The sequence below is a fragment of the Hoplias malabaricus genome, chromosome 2 (assembly GCF_029633855.1).
Source record: "Hoplias malabaricus isolate fHopMal1 chromosome 2, fHopMal1.hap1, whole genome shotgun sequence".
Lineage (NCBI taxonomy): Eukaryota > Metazoa > Chordata > Actinopteri > Characiformes > Erythrinidae > Hoplias > Hoplias malabaricus.
In genome coordinates, this window is record NC_089801.1 from 55,972,555 (window position 1) to 55,989,609 (window position 17,055).

Sequence of the window (17,055 nt, forward strand, 5' to 3'; positions counted from 1 at the left end):
TTCGTGACATTGTAAATCAAGAAAGTCCTCAGATTCTCTCACACAGCATTACCCAGTGGAACTTGACAGGTCATTTACAACATTTCATATAAATAAATAATAGGAAATAAAACAGGAACACGCTCTGTGTGTGGGGGGCTGTGTTTGGAGTGACACCATGCATGTTGATCAGAGCTGTGGCTGAGCAGGATGCCTCTGAACAATAAACAATGCCTCCAATAGATTACGTGTGGATTTGGCGCTGATTTCAGCCAAAACCAACGCCCCCACAGGTGATGACATATCCTTAGTTCCCCTCTAAACCTGTAGAAACATGGCCACTTCACTGGAAAGGACTAAGTTTCTAGAACTAGAGTTCTTTTGGTGGAAAAGCACCAAGAGAAAGAGAGTGCGCTATATGTGCAACACACATTTACACATAATATATCAAAATATTTGAAGTAAACACTGCTGAATTTATGAAAGCTTTTGGGGTTTTAGTCAAAAGCTATAGTATAGCTATAGTCCATGTTTAATTAAAAAGAAAAAAAAGCTTCGGATGAGTGATGCAAAAATATAGTATTTAGCTTAGCTTGAAGATGCAGTGAATCAATAAATAAATAAATATGGAGAAAATGTCTCAGCCATAATGTAAATATTGTAAAAAAAAAACATAAAAACAAACTGTAAGGGTGGGTGGAAGTGACAGAGGCAGACACAAATGCAATAACAATTTATTGAAACAAAAGAACCAAGGAAGACTAACAGAAACTAACATGACAAACATCAACAGTGAAGACTAGATAAACAGCTAAGACAAACAAAACTAGTAATACAGAGGTAACTAGGCAAATACAGAGAAACAGGGCTAAAGATTGAACAAGTACTAAAAATCAGAAACTGGACTAAACAGACTGAGACAGAAGCAATTAGAGCAGAATACACACAGATACCACTAAGAACTTGGAAAACATGGACTAAACAGAAGGACAAGACCACACACATACCCAAGAACAGAGAGGTACAAGCAAACAAAACAGAGCGGTAATGTCCACCAAAGAAACACTGACACAAGGAGGGCTTAAATACAAGAGCACAGACAAGGAACACCTGGGAAGGAAAATAAGAAGGCAGCGCAACAACGAGACACAGGTGGAGACGCTGATACAAAGCAGGGCTGGGGTGGGGCTAAGGGAGAGACGAGGCAAAACAAGACAGAAACATGTGCTTCTCAAATGTATGGCTTATAAAGGAAACAAAAACATTTTTTGGCTTTGGATTAGAGAAAGTCTATTTTCTAATATAAAAATCTGACGTTTTTATATATATTTATATGATGTTTGGGCTGTTTTTATTTTAGCTGTCATGCATATTTATGTCTAAAATAAAAACCTGGCAAGCATTAATTAAAAAAAGAGTATACAAAAACAATAAAGACTCTCATCTGAAGCACAGACTGCAGCCTGTTGCTTCCCGCCCCATGCCCTGTTTAGTGCTCCTACTTTGCAAAACAATAGGCATTAACTGCTTCACAGCAAGGGTGTGTGGGATTTTTGCCTTTTATGCATTTTGTGTTCATTTAACTGCTTTTTATCTCTTTGTGTATGAAAGGTGCTCTATAAATAAACTTGCCTTTCCTTGCTTTGCCTTCTGACACATTTGTCCAACTGAAACTTATCCTAGTGTTCTACTGGAAAATCCCGAATGTAGCAAATTGTTGTTGTCTGACGTCAAAATGTAAAACGCCTTCATTATGTGTGTGTGTGTGTGTGTTGCAGCTATGACCAGGTGAGCGAGAACTGTGTGTCGTATTTCAGTGCTCTGGGGGGAGCAGATTTCTCAGTTCCATCCAGCGTCCTCAACATACAGTCCACGTTGTTCCAGAACGCACAGAACTGCCTGGTAAAACTCTCTCTCTCTCTCTCTCTCTCTCACACACACACACACACACACACACACACACACACACACACATCCAGCATTAACGTAAACTCACATCAGAGCCTGGTAAACACCACCTCACACCCTCTCTTTGCTGCTGTAGGGAATATCTGGAGTTGTTTTGAACAGGACTCAGGTGGACATTCTGGGTAATATGACCTGCACTCTGGACTCCTCCTACATCCAGAATTCTGACCCACTCATCCTGGAGAAACTGAAGAACTGTGGAGACCTTTCTGACTCTCAGGTCTCTGCTATAGAGACTCTGCTCTTCAGTGGAAACACTCCTTATGGGTGAGGAAGACATTCAGCTTCATGGAAAATGTGCTGAACGTAATGTAGATCTAAATATAACTTTTAAATAAAGACGGTCTAAAGTGAAAAATATCTAAACCAGTGTCATTGTGTTTTTCCTCAGTAATACTTCATCATGGAGATTAAACACTCTGAACCAGCTGGGAATCCTGCCCCTCTACCTCAAACAAAGTTTTTGGAGTTATTTCTCTTCTGTATGTGAATTAAATCTCTCCATTTATTTAATGTTTCATTAAGAATTATTGTCCAATGGAAGGAAACAATGTTCAAATCCATCTGTGTGTGTTTTTTAAAGACTACAAAAAAGACATTTCTGCAGTCATTCTTTCCAACCTTGAAGAAACAGAACACACCGATGGAGAAACTCAAGAGGCTCTTTACACAAATCAGCACCTCTTCCATTGGCATTCAAAAAAGATCACTTACAAAAGCAGGTACCTAGAAACAACAGCAGGGGGCTTAAACAGAGCCCTGTGGGAGACCATTGCACTCAACATTAGTTTTACTACAATACACATAAATCTCTCTGTCCACAGAGTGCACTGCAGGCAACATCACAGAAGCCGTATTCACAGATCCCTCATTTCCTTTTGGCTATGACGTCACCCAGTTTAATTCATGTTTGGAGAACAGCGTACTAAAGGGCAACCCATCAGCCATCATTCAGAAAGTGGTGGACACCAGCATCCTGCAGGTCATTCTGGACAAATTAAACCAGGTCAGCATCACTGGATACGGTCTGTAACTGAACAGGGGTCATTAGTTTAAATGTTTATTTTGATGTTGCAGATATCTTCATCTTACAGTACTTTGTGTTGTGGTGAAATGTTGTGTGTGTGTGTGTGTGTGTTTTATAGATCTACCCCACAGTTTTTTCAGAGAGTCTGGTGCAGTTATTGGGAGCAGTTTCTCGTGTGGCAGATCTCAATGACATCAGCAAGTGGAACATCACTACAATTGACACCCTGTCCTCTTTAATGAACCCAAGCAATGGGATCTGGACCTCAGATCAGGTAGCTGTCTGCGAGTGTATCTGTGGGGGGTGCGCTGGAGTTCTGATGTAGCTCTGTGAGTTATAATATCATTACAGGTCTCAGGTAGTGGTTATAGCTGGCTGTACACTGACATGGAGACTCCAGACCAACAGGCCTTTATGCCACACCACACAGTTTTGTATGTGTTTGTATGTTTAAATGATGTGTGTGTTTGTGTTGTAGAGTAATGCAGTGATTATGAAGTATCTGATTGTGGCTGGTAACACCCTGGGAACTAATGAACTAAATGCAGTTGGCTCCTATGTGTGTTCTTTGAACATCAGTGTCCTCAATACTATCACAGCTGACAGCCTGATGTAAGTAAACAAACATACATGTGGTATGGATGACTTTTTCTTCCCCTTTGTGAATTTTGTAAAGTTTCTAAAGCAAATAATCAGTAATATAAAAAATAATAACTTAATTTAACTTGATTCATTAAGTTAGGGTTAAAATGTTCTTCTCATCATGTAGTGTTTATACTGTCAGATTTAAGTTATTTTCTCTTTCTTTTCAGGGATGCAAACTCTTTGAATGTGTCGTCATGTTCCATTGATAAGAAATCAGTTTTATACATCATTGCTAAATCCTCATTCAGCTCAGTACATAACGACTCAACATCATACTACCAGCTCATCAGCCCTTACCTGTGTAAGACACTCTATATTCACACACACACACACACACACAACATGCTATAAATCAACTCCTAATTCACCTCAATATACAATATCTCAGCCGCGTAGTATCGGCTCATCAGATACTTTTAGTATTTTTAGTATTTCATTTTTAGAAAACACTCTTAAACCCTTTTGTGGGTCTGTGCTCAGGTGGGGCTCCTTTGGCAGACATACAGGCTCTTTCTGCTCTAAACATCAGCATGGATATCACCACCTTCACATGTCTGAACCCAGCAGTGATCACGGTATGAAACAATTGTAACACTTTACTAAATTATAGACTTTGGAATTACAGCCGTTAAGTGTTAATTAAAAGGAATAAACCTGAGGGGGATTATAATAAGTGTCGTTGTACACTCTTGCATTGATGGTCAAAGTGTGCATTCTGGCTTCTGAGTGTGAATGTTATTCTAATGTGCTTGTGCGTGTGTGTGTGTGTGTTTCCAGGCCCTGAATGTGAGCACCATGCGGGATCTATTAGGAGTAAATCTTCCTGATCTGAAATTATTTGAGAACACCACACAGGTTCAGTCCTGGGTGCAGCTGCAATACAAGTCTGCGTTAGCCACCCTCGGCATCGGACTTCTGGGAGGAATAAATGACCCCACGAGCACCACATCTGCATCCATCTCCACCATCAACAACGTCAACACCAACATCAACAACAACACCACGATTGGCACCAGCAGCCAGACTGTAGCTACTACAGCACACGGTAACACACTCACATCATTACTTCAGTTATATTACACTTTAATACTGCATTAACTACACATAATGGTAACACATCACTGGAGGGCAGTGTTCATTACTGCTGAATATAACACAGAAACATAACACAGAAATGGAACGTATGCTTGAAAATGTGCAGTTTTACACACTTTAGAATAGGCATCTACTCACCTGTTCATTCATTGGAGTAGAGTCCTAAACTTGTGGGTGTGTCTGTGTGTGTTTTCCAGGTTCAGGTGTTGTTCATCATGGTTCAGGACTGTGGTTCATCTCTCTGTGTGTAGGACTACTGACCATCACACTGCACACGCTACAATAACCTTCAGACATCTTCAGTGAACATTCTAATAACTATCAAACCATCACACTTTCACCAACATGTAAACATACATAATTTACTTACTCACTATTTAATCTATAATCGTGATCATTAATTATTTACACTATAAATGAAATTGTGTGTTATATATATAAAACAATCAGAAAATACGTCCTTGCATTTAGCCAGTTCTCTTGATGAATAATCAGGTTTTTTATTAACATTTATAATGAATGAATGATACAACATATCTAGATCAAGGCAATTTTTAAATTTCATGTTATCAATTTTTGAATTTGTGATCTACATAATTAATAATCTATGACATCTAGCTACATAATTGTCAACTATGCAGTGTTTTATTTGTGATTATGCAACACTTCATTATTAAACTTCACATTTATTCTCTTTAATTGCGATTGTTTTAATTAATTAGAATAAGACATTGTTGTTGCCCCAAGCAAAATGACCCCCCCTCCCCCGAAACCCCTGGACCGCAGCAAAAAACCCAATGCCTCACCACCTTGCCCTGCCCATAGGTTATTCTTAGGTTATGTTAGCTAACATGAATATTACCAATATATTTTGTTGCTAGCCTACCTGATGCTAAATTACACAATTTGTTCAAGACACATAGGCCTACTTTATCCAATGCAAATTAGCACTTACCACAGACTTTTTTCCTTTCTCTTCCATTCTCTTCCTACTTTTCTGGCTTCCATGATGGATAACTCCGCTTCATGATTGCTGAACTTTCATATTTTGTCCGCTGCAGGAATTATGAATCCTTAAGGGGGATTCGAATAAGTGTCGTTTTACTTTTCTGCAATGATGGTTTTGTAAACTTGTCATCTGGTGGTTTCAAAGTGAAGGGAGGAGACCAGTCTGGATATAATGCTGTTTATTGAGCGCTCTGGTTGATCCTCAGACAGTCTTAAACACCTCTGATAAGAACAGCTGTTAAATTTACGACAGTGCACCAGGAACTCGTCAGGAAATCAACAAATATATTTCATTGTTTAATATTTTGTTATTCTTCCAGAGATGCTGGAACAATGCTTGCTTCCCTTTGTTTGGTGGCATAAGTGTTAAAGTACCATTTGTGAAAAGTTTAGCATTTAGCGGTACAGAATATCTGGTATCGGCGAAAGCTTCACTGTTTTTGTACCATGTACAATCTTGTTTCTGACAATTTACAGGACCACATGCTTTTGGAACTTCCAGAAAAATATTATTCAGTGTACTTGCAGTAATAAAAATAATGTGATTTCCTGAACTCTGCATTATTTGCAGACTGGACATGAGTAAAAGGTTGTGGTCTCATTGCTGGTAGTATATGGATGGCAGTTCACTAAGCGCAGTGCTTGAACATAACCAATATGTTCCTGTGGGAGCAGGGATACAACAAAATGTATTAACTGTTAGCCAGTTTATCCATAGACCTCTCTTGTGAATTCAATCACTTATTGTTTCAGCTGTGAATACAGCTGATTGATGTTGGTAAATGTTACTCAGTTGATTTAATTGCATAACAAACTCACATAATGGTTTTGGAATTTCTCCTAAAAATGGTGACATATTAGAATTACTTTCTACACACCAGGGGAACCTAAAAGGAGTAATCATGTCAGTTACATTATGAGCTGGAGCATATAACTGATCACATGTTGGTAAACCTGGTGTACAACACTGTGTGGTTCGTGGTTGTGCAATGTTATGACAGGAACTAATGTTAACTAAATGGATGTTTGTGTGAAGCAAAGCACATGTATCACATTCAGAAATCTCATGTGCAGTCCAGGCTATACCAGCAGATACACTGACTGGATGAGGGATGCAGACATTTTATCCTGGGAATAATGTCTGTATTCCATACAGTTAGTAGAAGAAATCACAGTTCCATTTTCATTCCTGTCATCTTCCTTGATGAGCTAGGCTGGATTATCAGGAACAGTGAGATGAACACGTCCATGCAGAAATCTTCAAGGGAGTTTTATTTCATCCACTGTTGTTCTTGACTTTACCTAGAAGGTACAAAAAAAGGCTAGGCAGTATCATGTTGGCTGTATATAAACTTTTAACATTTTGAGGAACATCATTTCACTATTGCATCAAGTATTACCACGTCTTACCATACTGGGCTCCTAAGATACTGGCTGGAAGTGTGGAACGCTAATCGTAGGGTGAAAAGAGGCTGTCTTCACTTTGGGTGTGGCCCCTGTAGCCTATATGCTTACAGTTCTTTCCAAAGCTCTCCCAACCAGTTCAGCCATCTGTCCGTAGTTAGGTGGTAACACTACTTTGCAGTTTGACACGTGTGTCCAAGCTTTCTTTCCTTGACACAATACTGCTGCATCTGTTACTAAAAGCACTTGGAATGGGCCTTTCCATTTTGCCTCAAGTGGACCAGCTGCGTGATTTTAATCATCACAAATTGTCCTGGAACAATTGGATGTCCCCCCCTGGAAGGCTCAGTCCAAGCATCTTTAACACGTTGTTTAGCAGAATGTACAGATTTGGTTAGCTGCTTACAGTACATACATAAGGTATCTGACGTAAGATGCACATCTGCCTGTCTAAGATCAATGATTCCTGGTAGAGACATGGCACGACCTGTAATGATTTCATATGGACGCAAACCAATTTTGCTTGTAGGTGAGGCTCTGATGCTACACAATACAGCAGGTAGTGCATCCACCCAAATCCACTTTGGTGTAATTTTGACAAATGCTGCTTTATATTTTGGTTCTGTCGTTCCATCTGACCAGATGCTTGAGGTCTGTATGGACAGTGGACCTTCCATTTAACCTGCAACATTTTCATCACTTCCTGCACTACTTTTCCTGTCAAGTGTCTTCCCTGGTCAGAGCATGATGTCAGGCAAACCCCAACGTGGAATATAGTCTTGGACCAGAACCTTGGCTGTGTGCAAAGCAGTTCCCTTTTTTTGTTGGATAAGCTTCTATCCAGCGTGAAACTTTTTCAACCACAATCAACACATCTTGCTTTCCCTGACAGGGAGGTAGTGTGATGTAATCAACTTGCAGATGTGTGAATGGTCCTGGGGGTGCCATTGTGTGCACAGCAGGTGTGGAGACACCCGCCACTGTATTGTTTGACTGACACAATATACACTGCTACATACTGCACTTTGTACAAAACCCACTGGAATCAAGACACGCATCTTTATCCATCCAAGACCATACTTCAATAGCAGGAGCATCAGAGTACATTTGCATTAGTTATGAACGCACAGTGTCATTAGTTTTTGTAGCAGCCACTGTCACTACTGGTAATTTCCCTGCAGCTTTTGCTGCTGCATCAGCCATGGCATTACCTCGTGCTTCATCTGTGTCAGAGGAATTATGAGCTTTTACTTAAACAACTGCAAGTTCTGTTGGAAGGTCACTAGCTGACATGGGATCAGAAACCAAAGAGGCATGTTTAATAGGGGTACCAGCAGCTGTCAGAAAACCAGGACGATGCCAAATATGGCCAAAATCATGAATGACACCAAATTTGTACCTGGAATCAGTATAAACTGTTGCAGTTAGACCAGAAGCTAGAATACAAGCATTAGCTAAGGCCACCAATTCAGCAGCGTGGGCAGAAAAATGATCAGGAAACAACCCTGAGCTATTACTTCATGTGGCGAGCAGACAGCCCATCCAACATGTTTACAGCCATGGAATTTCAGAAATATCCATATGTGGACTGTGTGACAAAACAAAACAATCATCCATCCATCCATTATCTGTAACCGCTTATCCAATTTAGGGTCGCGGGGGGTCCAGAGCCTACCTGGAATCACAAAACAATCATGATCATCTTCACCCTCATTACAAGTATCAGACAATGCAGTCATCATTAATAACGAGGGATTAGTGATCTGTGCACTTTGCAGGCAAATGTTAGGAGCTGTGAGTGCAGAGAGCCTGTTACCCCATCTCTGAGTAGTAACTGTAATTATACGAGCCGAAAACAATAGAGATTTAACAGCATGTGGACAACGCACTGTGAGTGATTGTGATAAGACCACTGGAGTACACATAGTAACAGCTAAATATGTTGCTTGCACAGTACGCAAACATGGACCAAACCTAATTGCATTTATATCCAATTTAGCTGAACAGTACTTTACAGGTCTTAACTGACCACCATGATCTTGCATGAGGCATGCTGTCATAAAACCATCCTTTTCATGAACATACAATGTGAAGGGCAGATCGGGTTGAACAAAACCTAATGCTGGGGCAGATGTCAGAGCATCCTTAAGCTCTTTAAGTGCTATTTCAGCCGTGTTGGAAACCTGAACACTATCTGTTTCTTTGGGGCTTCCCTTCAAAATGTCATATAATGGCTGAGCAATTTGAGCACAATTTTCATTCCATGGACGACAATAATTGCACAAGCCCAAGAATGACCTAAGCCCTTTGATGGTGGTTGGTACTGGGATAGTACGCACTGCAGAAGCACGGTCAGGAAGAATGGACCTTTGTCCAGCAGTTACTAACTGCTCTAAATAATGAACTGAAGGTGTGGCTAACTGTGCTTTGGCAAGACTAGCTTTGTGACCATGTGCACTGAGATGTGTTACCGTGTTTCCCCGATAGTAAGACACCCCCGATTGTAAGACGCAGTGTGGGTTTTAGGGGGGTCGGCTAATGTAAGACGTACCCCGAAAGTAAGACATAGTAAACTGTACGTTGGAAAAATATAAGCCATAGTACCGGTACCTTTTGCTGCATTAACTGCGGGATGCGGACGGATCTGGAGTGGAATGAGCGGAGGGATGTGGAGGCCGCGGGAGCAGCAGTAATGTTGTCCGTGGTCCAACACGCAGCCATGGTTGTCATGGAATAAATCTGTTTTATCTTCCAGTATAACATATTCAAACTCTTCGTTCTTACCGTTTTTCATTGTTTTACATGTTATACATGGAAATACCGTCATGATACGGTTGTAACAAGACATTCTTGGCACTTGCTTTTATAAAACTGTTTTATGGTGAATACCATACTGTTCAGGTTGTTAATAAATGTTAATTTTATGGTTAAAACAAAAATCGACATTTTTTACCAATATAAGACATACCCCGAAAGTAAGACATAGTGGGATTTTCGGGGGTAAAAAGAATGTAAGACACTGTCTTACTTTCGGGGAAACACGGTAGTAATTCCACAAGTTAATTGATGTGCACTTCCTTGTTAGGTGAAGCAAGCATGACATCATCAATGTATTGAACTAGTGTGGAATTATTAACAGGGCATTGTGGTTCTGCCAAATGCCACCTTAGTGCCTGGTGATAAATGGTTGGACTATTGTGTAGGCCCTGTGGTAGTCTTGACCACTGAAACATTTCACCATCAAAAGAGAATGCCAACCATGGTCAACTGTCTGGGTGAAGTGGAACAGATGTCCATTGGACATATCAATAGCAGAGAAGACTGTGTGTGTGTTTGGTACTCCATCAAAAATGCTGCTAGGATCTGCAACCATAGGTGTTATACGATCTATGCACCTGTTAGCAATGCGATAGTCTACTGTGAGATGCCATGCCCCTGAAGCCTTTTTTACAGGCCAAATTGGAGAGCACGACTCACTCTGTGCCTTAATTAATATACCTTTATCAACCAATTCTTGTATAATTGGTCGAACACCTTCAATTGCTTCCCTGGCTAGCGGATATTGCTTAGTCACAGGTGGAGGTTTTCCTGTGAGCTTTACTGGTTCAATGTCCAACAGTCCACTTTCATCCTTGGTTTTTGACCAGATAGGATGATCTTTAATTTGAGGATCAAACACTTGAACTGGAAGGACAGATAGCCTAGGAATCCCAGCTCCAAACTCCAATTGCATTTTCAATTGAGAAATGGCATCAATACCCAAAATTGGAGGTGACTTAATTGGAGCTACTATGAGGGAGAGAGAAATAGATTTAGGACCAAACCTTAAACACACAGGCTCTGTTTGATATGTAGTGTAGCTTTCACTTGTTACTCCTATAATCACAGTAGCAGTATTAACCAAAGACAGTTTGAATTTATTAGCCATTGCAGTGGGTAGTAAAGTAGCTTGTGCTCCTGTGTCAATCAAAAAATCACATTCATTTTCATTCACAGTGGTTCTCACATACAATTTATTGTCATTGTTTTGGAGAATTGGCTCCAAATACGCTCTCACAGCTGACATCTCTAGTTTAAATGCTCTGATTCTGTTGAAAGAGCAGAAATCCGAGTGGGGGCAGCCAGCTGAGTAGACTGTTGTATAAGTTTTAACAGATGTCCTGCTACCTCTGGGGTGAGAGGACTATCTGACTGAGACTGTAATTCTTCTGGACTAGACTTGTATTTATAATTTTGCCATCTCCTCTTTTTACAATCTCGTTTCATATGTCCCTTTTTCCCACAAAAGTGACACATGTTGTTATGTTTATTCTGTAGGACCTGACTACTTGTCAGCTGGGGAACAGTTTGCAAAACAGGGGCAACATGTAGTTTAACATGGGCATCTCTCTTGTATGCTGTTAAACACTCAGACAACTCAGTCAGTTTACTAATGCGCCAGTTGGGCTTCAACAGTGGCAAAACCATTTTTGAGATAAGCCATCAGCCCACTGGGCCACTGACACCAGAGAATTCAGACCGTTTGCTAGTGATACAAACTCTGAACTTCCCCCATTGAGCAAAAACACCTCAGCAAACCTCTGACTCACAGGCCCCTGATGACATTCCACAACTTTTTCCAGCAAACAGTAGACCCTAAACTGTTCTTAAGTACTGTAAGCAACCCCATATTACAGTCCTGCACTGCTTTTCTAGATTTCAACTTATCTATCTGTGTCTCATAATATTCCTCCATGACTTAAATCTCAACTGGCAGGAGTATTTGCGAGCACACAGATATGATGTCTAATGGATGGAGAGAATACAGTTTGATTTTACGTGTCATTTGTGTTAAGAAAGGACCAATGCCCATTTCCTTTGGATGCTTAAACTCTTTAGACAGGCGGTCTGTCTGTTCTGGATTTAGTGGGTTGTGCTTAATTGAAATTTTATCCTCCCCCTCTGTAGATTTTACTTGTTTTCCTACAACTGGAGCAGCTTCTAACACTGTTAGATCATAACCATCTTCATCAGTGCTGTCACTAGAATCTGAGCTGGAAGACTTCTCTTCTAGACTTTGAAATTTTGTAAGAGATGGATACAGCTTCTCCACCTTTTTTGCAGCTAATTCCTGAAGGTCCCTTTTCTCTTTTACAAGTTTATCTACTTTAACTTGTAGTGCATTGAGAGTGTGTTGAGTGTGTTCACATGTGTTCTGTGCACTAATGGCTGCACGTTTATGATTAGCACACTGTAACAGTTGTGCATTTTGTTCCTTCTGTTCATTCATTAGTAAAGAATGCCACTGTCTCAACACCTGAACACACCCCTCAAGGTCCTTCTTTTTCATACATTTGGCTAAGACTGTAAAACACTGCTCCTGATTCCAGTCTGACTCAACTGGAATATTAAATTTCTTGCATAGCTTAGCCTTCCTTTTGGAGCATAATTTGTCTAACATGTTTGTCAGATCAGCCTCATATGAAGCTCTGTCTACAAATGCTTTTGCCATATTAACATCTGATATAGACATTTTAACACAAAACACAAATTAAACAAACACACCCTAGAGAAAATTCTGTTTTACCCTTGCGTCTATTTGACCAGGAACTCTAGTTCACCCTTGTATCTTTCAACTAGGGAAAGTTTAAGCACACCTCTATGGGCACGAGAAACACTTTGCCCCACCGTGTCTTCTGTCTTAAGGAAACACACTTAAGAATATCGCAGTGTCGAAACAGACCTTAGGCATATATTTCCTGCACCTGTTGTCCTAATGAAACACAATTAGGAAAAATACCTGCGTGTAGCAAAAGACCGGAAACTGGATTTGATCACATTCAAATCCCACTAAATCCTAATAAACCCAATTAGGAACGACTGTGTGCTAAGGCCAGGAAAACACCCTGCCTCACTTCTTAGACTAGTACTAAGAAGCCAAAAACAATACAAAGACAATACATAGACTCTCTTAATTTAACAGCTCTTTTTCTCCATAAATGGACTCATAAGGTTCTAGTAGGCTCACCGCTTGCATGTAGTTTGTTCTCATCAGAGGGAGAATCACCACCCCATCTGGATGTAGGGAGCTGATTCTGCTTCTGGGATGATCTGCAGCACAAGTTCAGTTGTCTTCTTGGTGAGCAGTCAAAACCGTCATGAAGAGCCACCAGGAGTGTTCAGAAACCATCTGAAACCATCAGAACCGGGCAGAGACACCAACTGTTGTAAACTTGTCTTCTGGTGGTTTCAAAGTGAAGAGAGGAGACCAGTCTGGATATAATGCTGTTTATTGAGCGCTCTGGTTGATCCTCAGACTGATCTCAGAATGATCTGGTCACAGGCTGAATCTCAGACTGATCTAATGGTTTGTAAGTTGCACTGTTGTAAAGTTAACAGCTGTTCTTATCAGAGGTGTTTAAGACAGGGAATGTGTGATCTCTAAAACAGTCCAAATGTTATAGGAGAAATGGTACAATTCAGATCAAGGAAAAAACAATACAACAATGGTCAGAATTTAAAGGGGCGCTCACACAGTTTGTTGTTGCATTCAGTTATTTTCTGGGGGCCTCAGGCCTGCTCAGGGGCCTAGGCAATTTATTGGTTTGCTTGCCTTGTTGCAATGGGCCTGCATATTCACATTGCATAAAACTGTAATAAATTAGAGTTTAATAACATTTTTCCAGTATTATATAAAATGAAACTAGGGGTGGCATGGTGGCGCAGCAGGTTGTGTTGCATCACACAGCTCCAGGGACCTGGAGGTTGTGGGTTTGAGTCCCGCTTGGGGGGCCTGTCTGTGAGGAGTGTGGTGTGTTCTCCCTGTGTCCATGTGGGTTTCCTCCGGGTACTCCAGCTTCCTCCCACGCTTCAGAAACACACGTTGGTAGGTGGATTGGAGACTCAAAAGTGTCCATAAGTGTGAGTAAATGTGTGAGTGTTTGTTGCCCTGTGCAGGACTGGCGCCCCCTCCAGGGTGTGTTCCAGCCTTGTGCTCAGTGAATCTGGGTATGCTCCAGCCCCACCGCGTCCCTGAATTGGATGAGAATTACAGATGAATGAATGAATGAAATGAATGAATGAAATGAAATGAAATGAAATTGATGTCAGGTCCAAGAGGGGTTGATGTAATGAAGGTCAGCCTCCTTTGAGGTTGATGATGAGGCAAGTCAATCAGATGTGATCATTGTTGTGAAGTAGGTCCATCACAAGAGATCACTGAAGTAAGTTAATGACTAATGAATTCAATGATTCGAGGTAGGTCAGTCACCGATTAGGCTGATTTGAGGTACATCAGTTGCATATAAAATTTATGATGTAAGGTAGGTCAATCACCAATTAAATCATTGACATGCGGTAAATTTATTACTTATGTGATCTTTGATGTGAGGTAGATCAGCCATAGATGTGAAAGATGAAATAAGGTTGGTCAGTCACAGGTGAGGTTGACGATGCCAGGTAGGTTAATCAAAGATACCTCATTGATGTGAGGTAGGACACACATATGAGAAAGATGTGAGGTAGGTACATCACAGTTGTGATTAATGATTTGAGGTAGGTCTGTCACAGATGAGATTGATAATGTCAGGTATGTCAGTCATAGATATGTCTGGTGATGTGAGGTATGTCAGTCTCAGGTGCGTTTGGTGATGTGAAGTATGTCAATCCCAAATTAGTTAAATGTTAGGTAGGTAATTTCAAGGTAAGATCACTGATGTGAGATAGAACAGGCAGATCTAAGATTTATGATGTAAGTTAGGTCAATCACAGACAAGATCATTGATGTGAGATAGGTCAATCATAGATGAGGCTGCAGATGTGATGTTGGTCAGTCATCTTCAGATCATTGAAATGAGGTAGGTCAGTCACATGTGATTATTGATGTACAGTAGGTCACCACAGATTACACCAACAATGAGGTCAATAAATCAAAGATTAGTTTGGTGACGTGAGGTAGGTGAAGTAAAGATAAAATTAATGACGTGGTAGGTCAGTCACAGATATGATAAGAGATGTGACATAGAACAGTCAGATATTAGATGTGAGGTAGGTCAATCAAACATGAGCTTGATGATGTGAATCAAGTCAATCGCAGATGAGATTGATGATGTGAGGTAAGTCAATCAGAGATGAGATAATTGATTTTAGGTTGGAGAAACATGGGATCACTAATCTAAGGTAAGTCAGTCAAGTTTGATCAAGGACATAAGGTATATCAGTCACAGATAAGTCAGTCACAGGTGTGATTGATGATGTAAGGTAGTTTGTTCAAAGATGAGGTTGATGGTGTGAAGTAGGTTGATTACACAAGATACTGTATATGAGGTACATGATGATATTGATGATGTTAGGTAGATAATTTACAGATTTGATTGCTGTAAGTAGATTAATCAAATATGCGATCACTGATGTAAAATAACTCAGTCACAGATTTGATCATTGAGGTGAGGTAGGACAGTGAGATATTAGATCAAGTAATTAGATCAATAAGTAGATCAAGATAGTAGTGGAGAAGTAGCTCAGATTGATTATGTGAGGTAGGTCAGTCATAGAGATCAATGGTATGAGGTTGGTAAATAATTTGTAATCATTGATGTTAGGCAGGTCTGCCACAGATGATATTGATGATGTGAATTAGCTCAAGGTACGTCATCAGACGTTAGATATTTGAATTAAAGTAGGTCATAAACAGATGGGATCACTGATATGTGGTAGGTCAGTCACATATGAGAACAAAAATGTAAGAGAACATCAGTTACAGAAGAGACTGATCAGCAAGGTTGATGATGTGATGCAGTTCTGTAGAACATTTCCCCATCTATGAAATATAATGCTGGTATTATTATGGTTTGGGTCTCCTTGGCAGCATCTGGACCAGGTCAACTTGCCATCTTTATCCCCTGGAGTCTGAGACCTTTCAGCCACATCTGAAGTGATCTGACATGCCTTGACACTTTAACAAATTTCACCTGCCTAAAAAAGTTTGTTCCCAAAAAGTTATATATGTGTGTTATGGCAAGCCAAACAGGATATATTTAATGAACGCTGATATATATAGAATGAAAGCTGATATATATACTGATAGATATATGGATATATATATAGAATGAATGGCGATATATATATATATATATATATATATATATATATATATATTGAATGAATGCTGATATATATAGAATGAAAGCTGATATATATAGAATGAACGCTTATAGAATGTATTATAGAATATATGTTTTGGATTAGTTAGTCAGGAAACGTTTTCCTCCACCAGCATCACGTAGTGACCTGGCCACTATCCTGCAAGAACAATGGCTTAAAATCCCTCTGACCACTGTGCAGGACTTGTATATGTCATTCCCAAGACAAATTGACGCTGTACTGGCTGCAAAAGGAGGCCCTATACCATACTAATAAATTATTGTGGTCTAAAACCAGGTGTTTCAGTTTCATTGTCCAACACCTGTATATCGCCGTTCTATATATATCAGCTTTCATTCTATATATATCAGCGTTCATTCTATATATATATCAGCTTTCATTCTATATATATCAGCGTTCATTCTACATATATCAGCTTTCATTCTATATATATCAGTTTTCATTCTATATATATCAGTTTTCATTCTACATATATCAGCTTTCATTCTATATATATCAGCGTTCATTCTATATATATATCAGCTTTCATTCTATATATATCAGCGTTCATTCTACATATATCAGCTTTCATTCTACATATATCAGTTTTCATTCTATATATATCAGTTTTCATTCTACATATATCAGCTTTCATTCTATATATATCAGCATTTATTCTATATATATCAACTTTCATTCTATATACATCAGCGTTCATTCTATATACATCAGCTTTCATTCTATATATATCAGCATTCATTCTATATATATCAACTTTCATTCTATATATATCAACTTTCATTCTATAT

General features: G+C 39.7%; 1 protein-coding gene across 1 annotated transcript in view; it reads left to right on the forward strand.

Annotated features, from left to right (window-relative positions):
• Positions 1-5,156, forward strand: part of LOC136677060 (uncharacterized) — a 42,114-nt gene extending 36,958 nt beyond the window's left edge. The window contains exons 46-56 of the mRNA XM_066654442.1: positions 1,758-1,881; positions 2,024-2,214; positions 2,339-2,429; positions 2,531-2,669; positions 2,772-2,953; positions 3,093-3,248; positions 3,453-3,586; positions 3,787-3,920; positions 4,100-4,194; positions 4,397-4,664; positions 4,912-5,156. Of these exons, the coding sequence (XP_066510539.1) occupies positions 1,758-1,881; positions 2,024-2,214; positions 2,339-2,429; positions 2,531-2,669; positions 2,772-2,953; positions 3,093-3,248; positions 3,453-3,586; positions 3,787-3,920; positions 4,100-4,194; positions 4,397-4,664; positions 4,912-5,000 (1,603 nt within the window). The 3' untranslated portion in view covers positions 5,001-5,156. The remainder of the gene's footprint in view (positions 1-1,757; positions 1,882-2,023; positions 2,215-2,338; positions 2,430-2,530; positions 2,670-2,771; positions 2,954-3,092; positions 3,249-3,452; positions 3,587-3,786; positions 3,921-4,099; positions 4,195-4,396; positions 4,665-4,911) is intronic.
• The last annotated feature ends 11,899 nt before the right edge of the window (positions 5,157-17,055 follow it).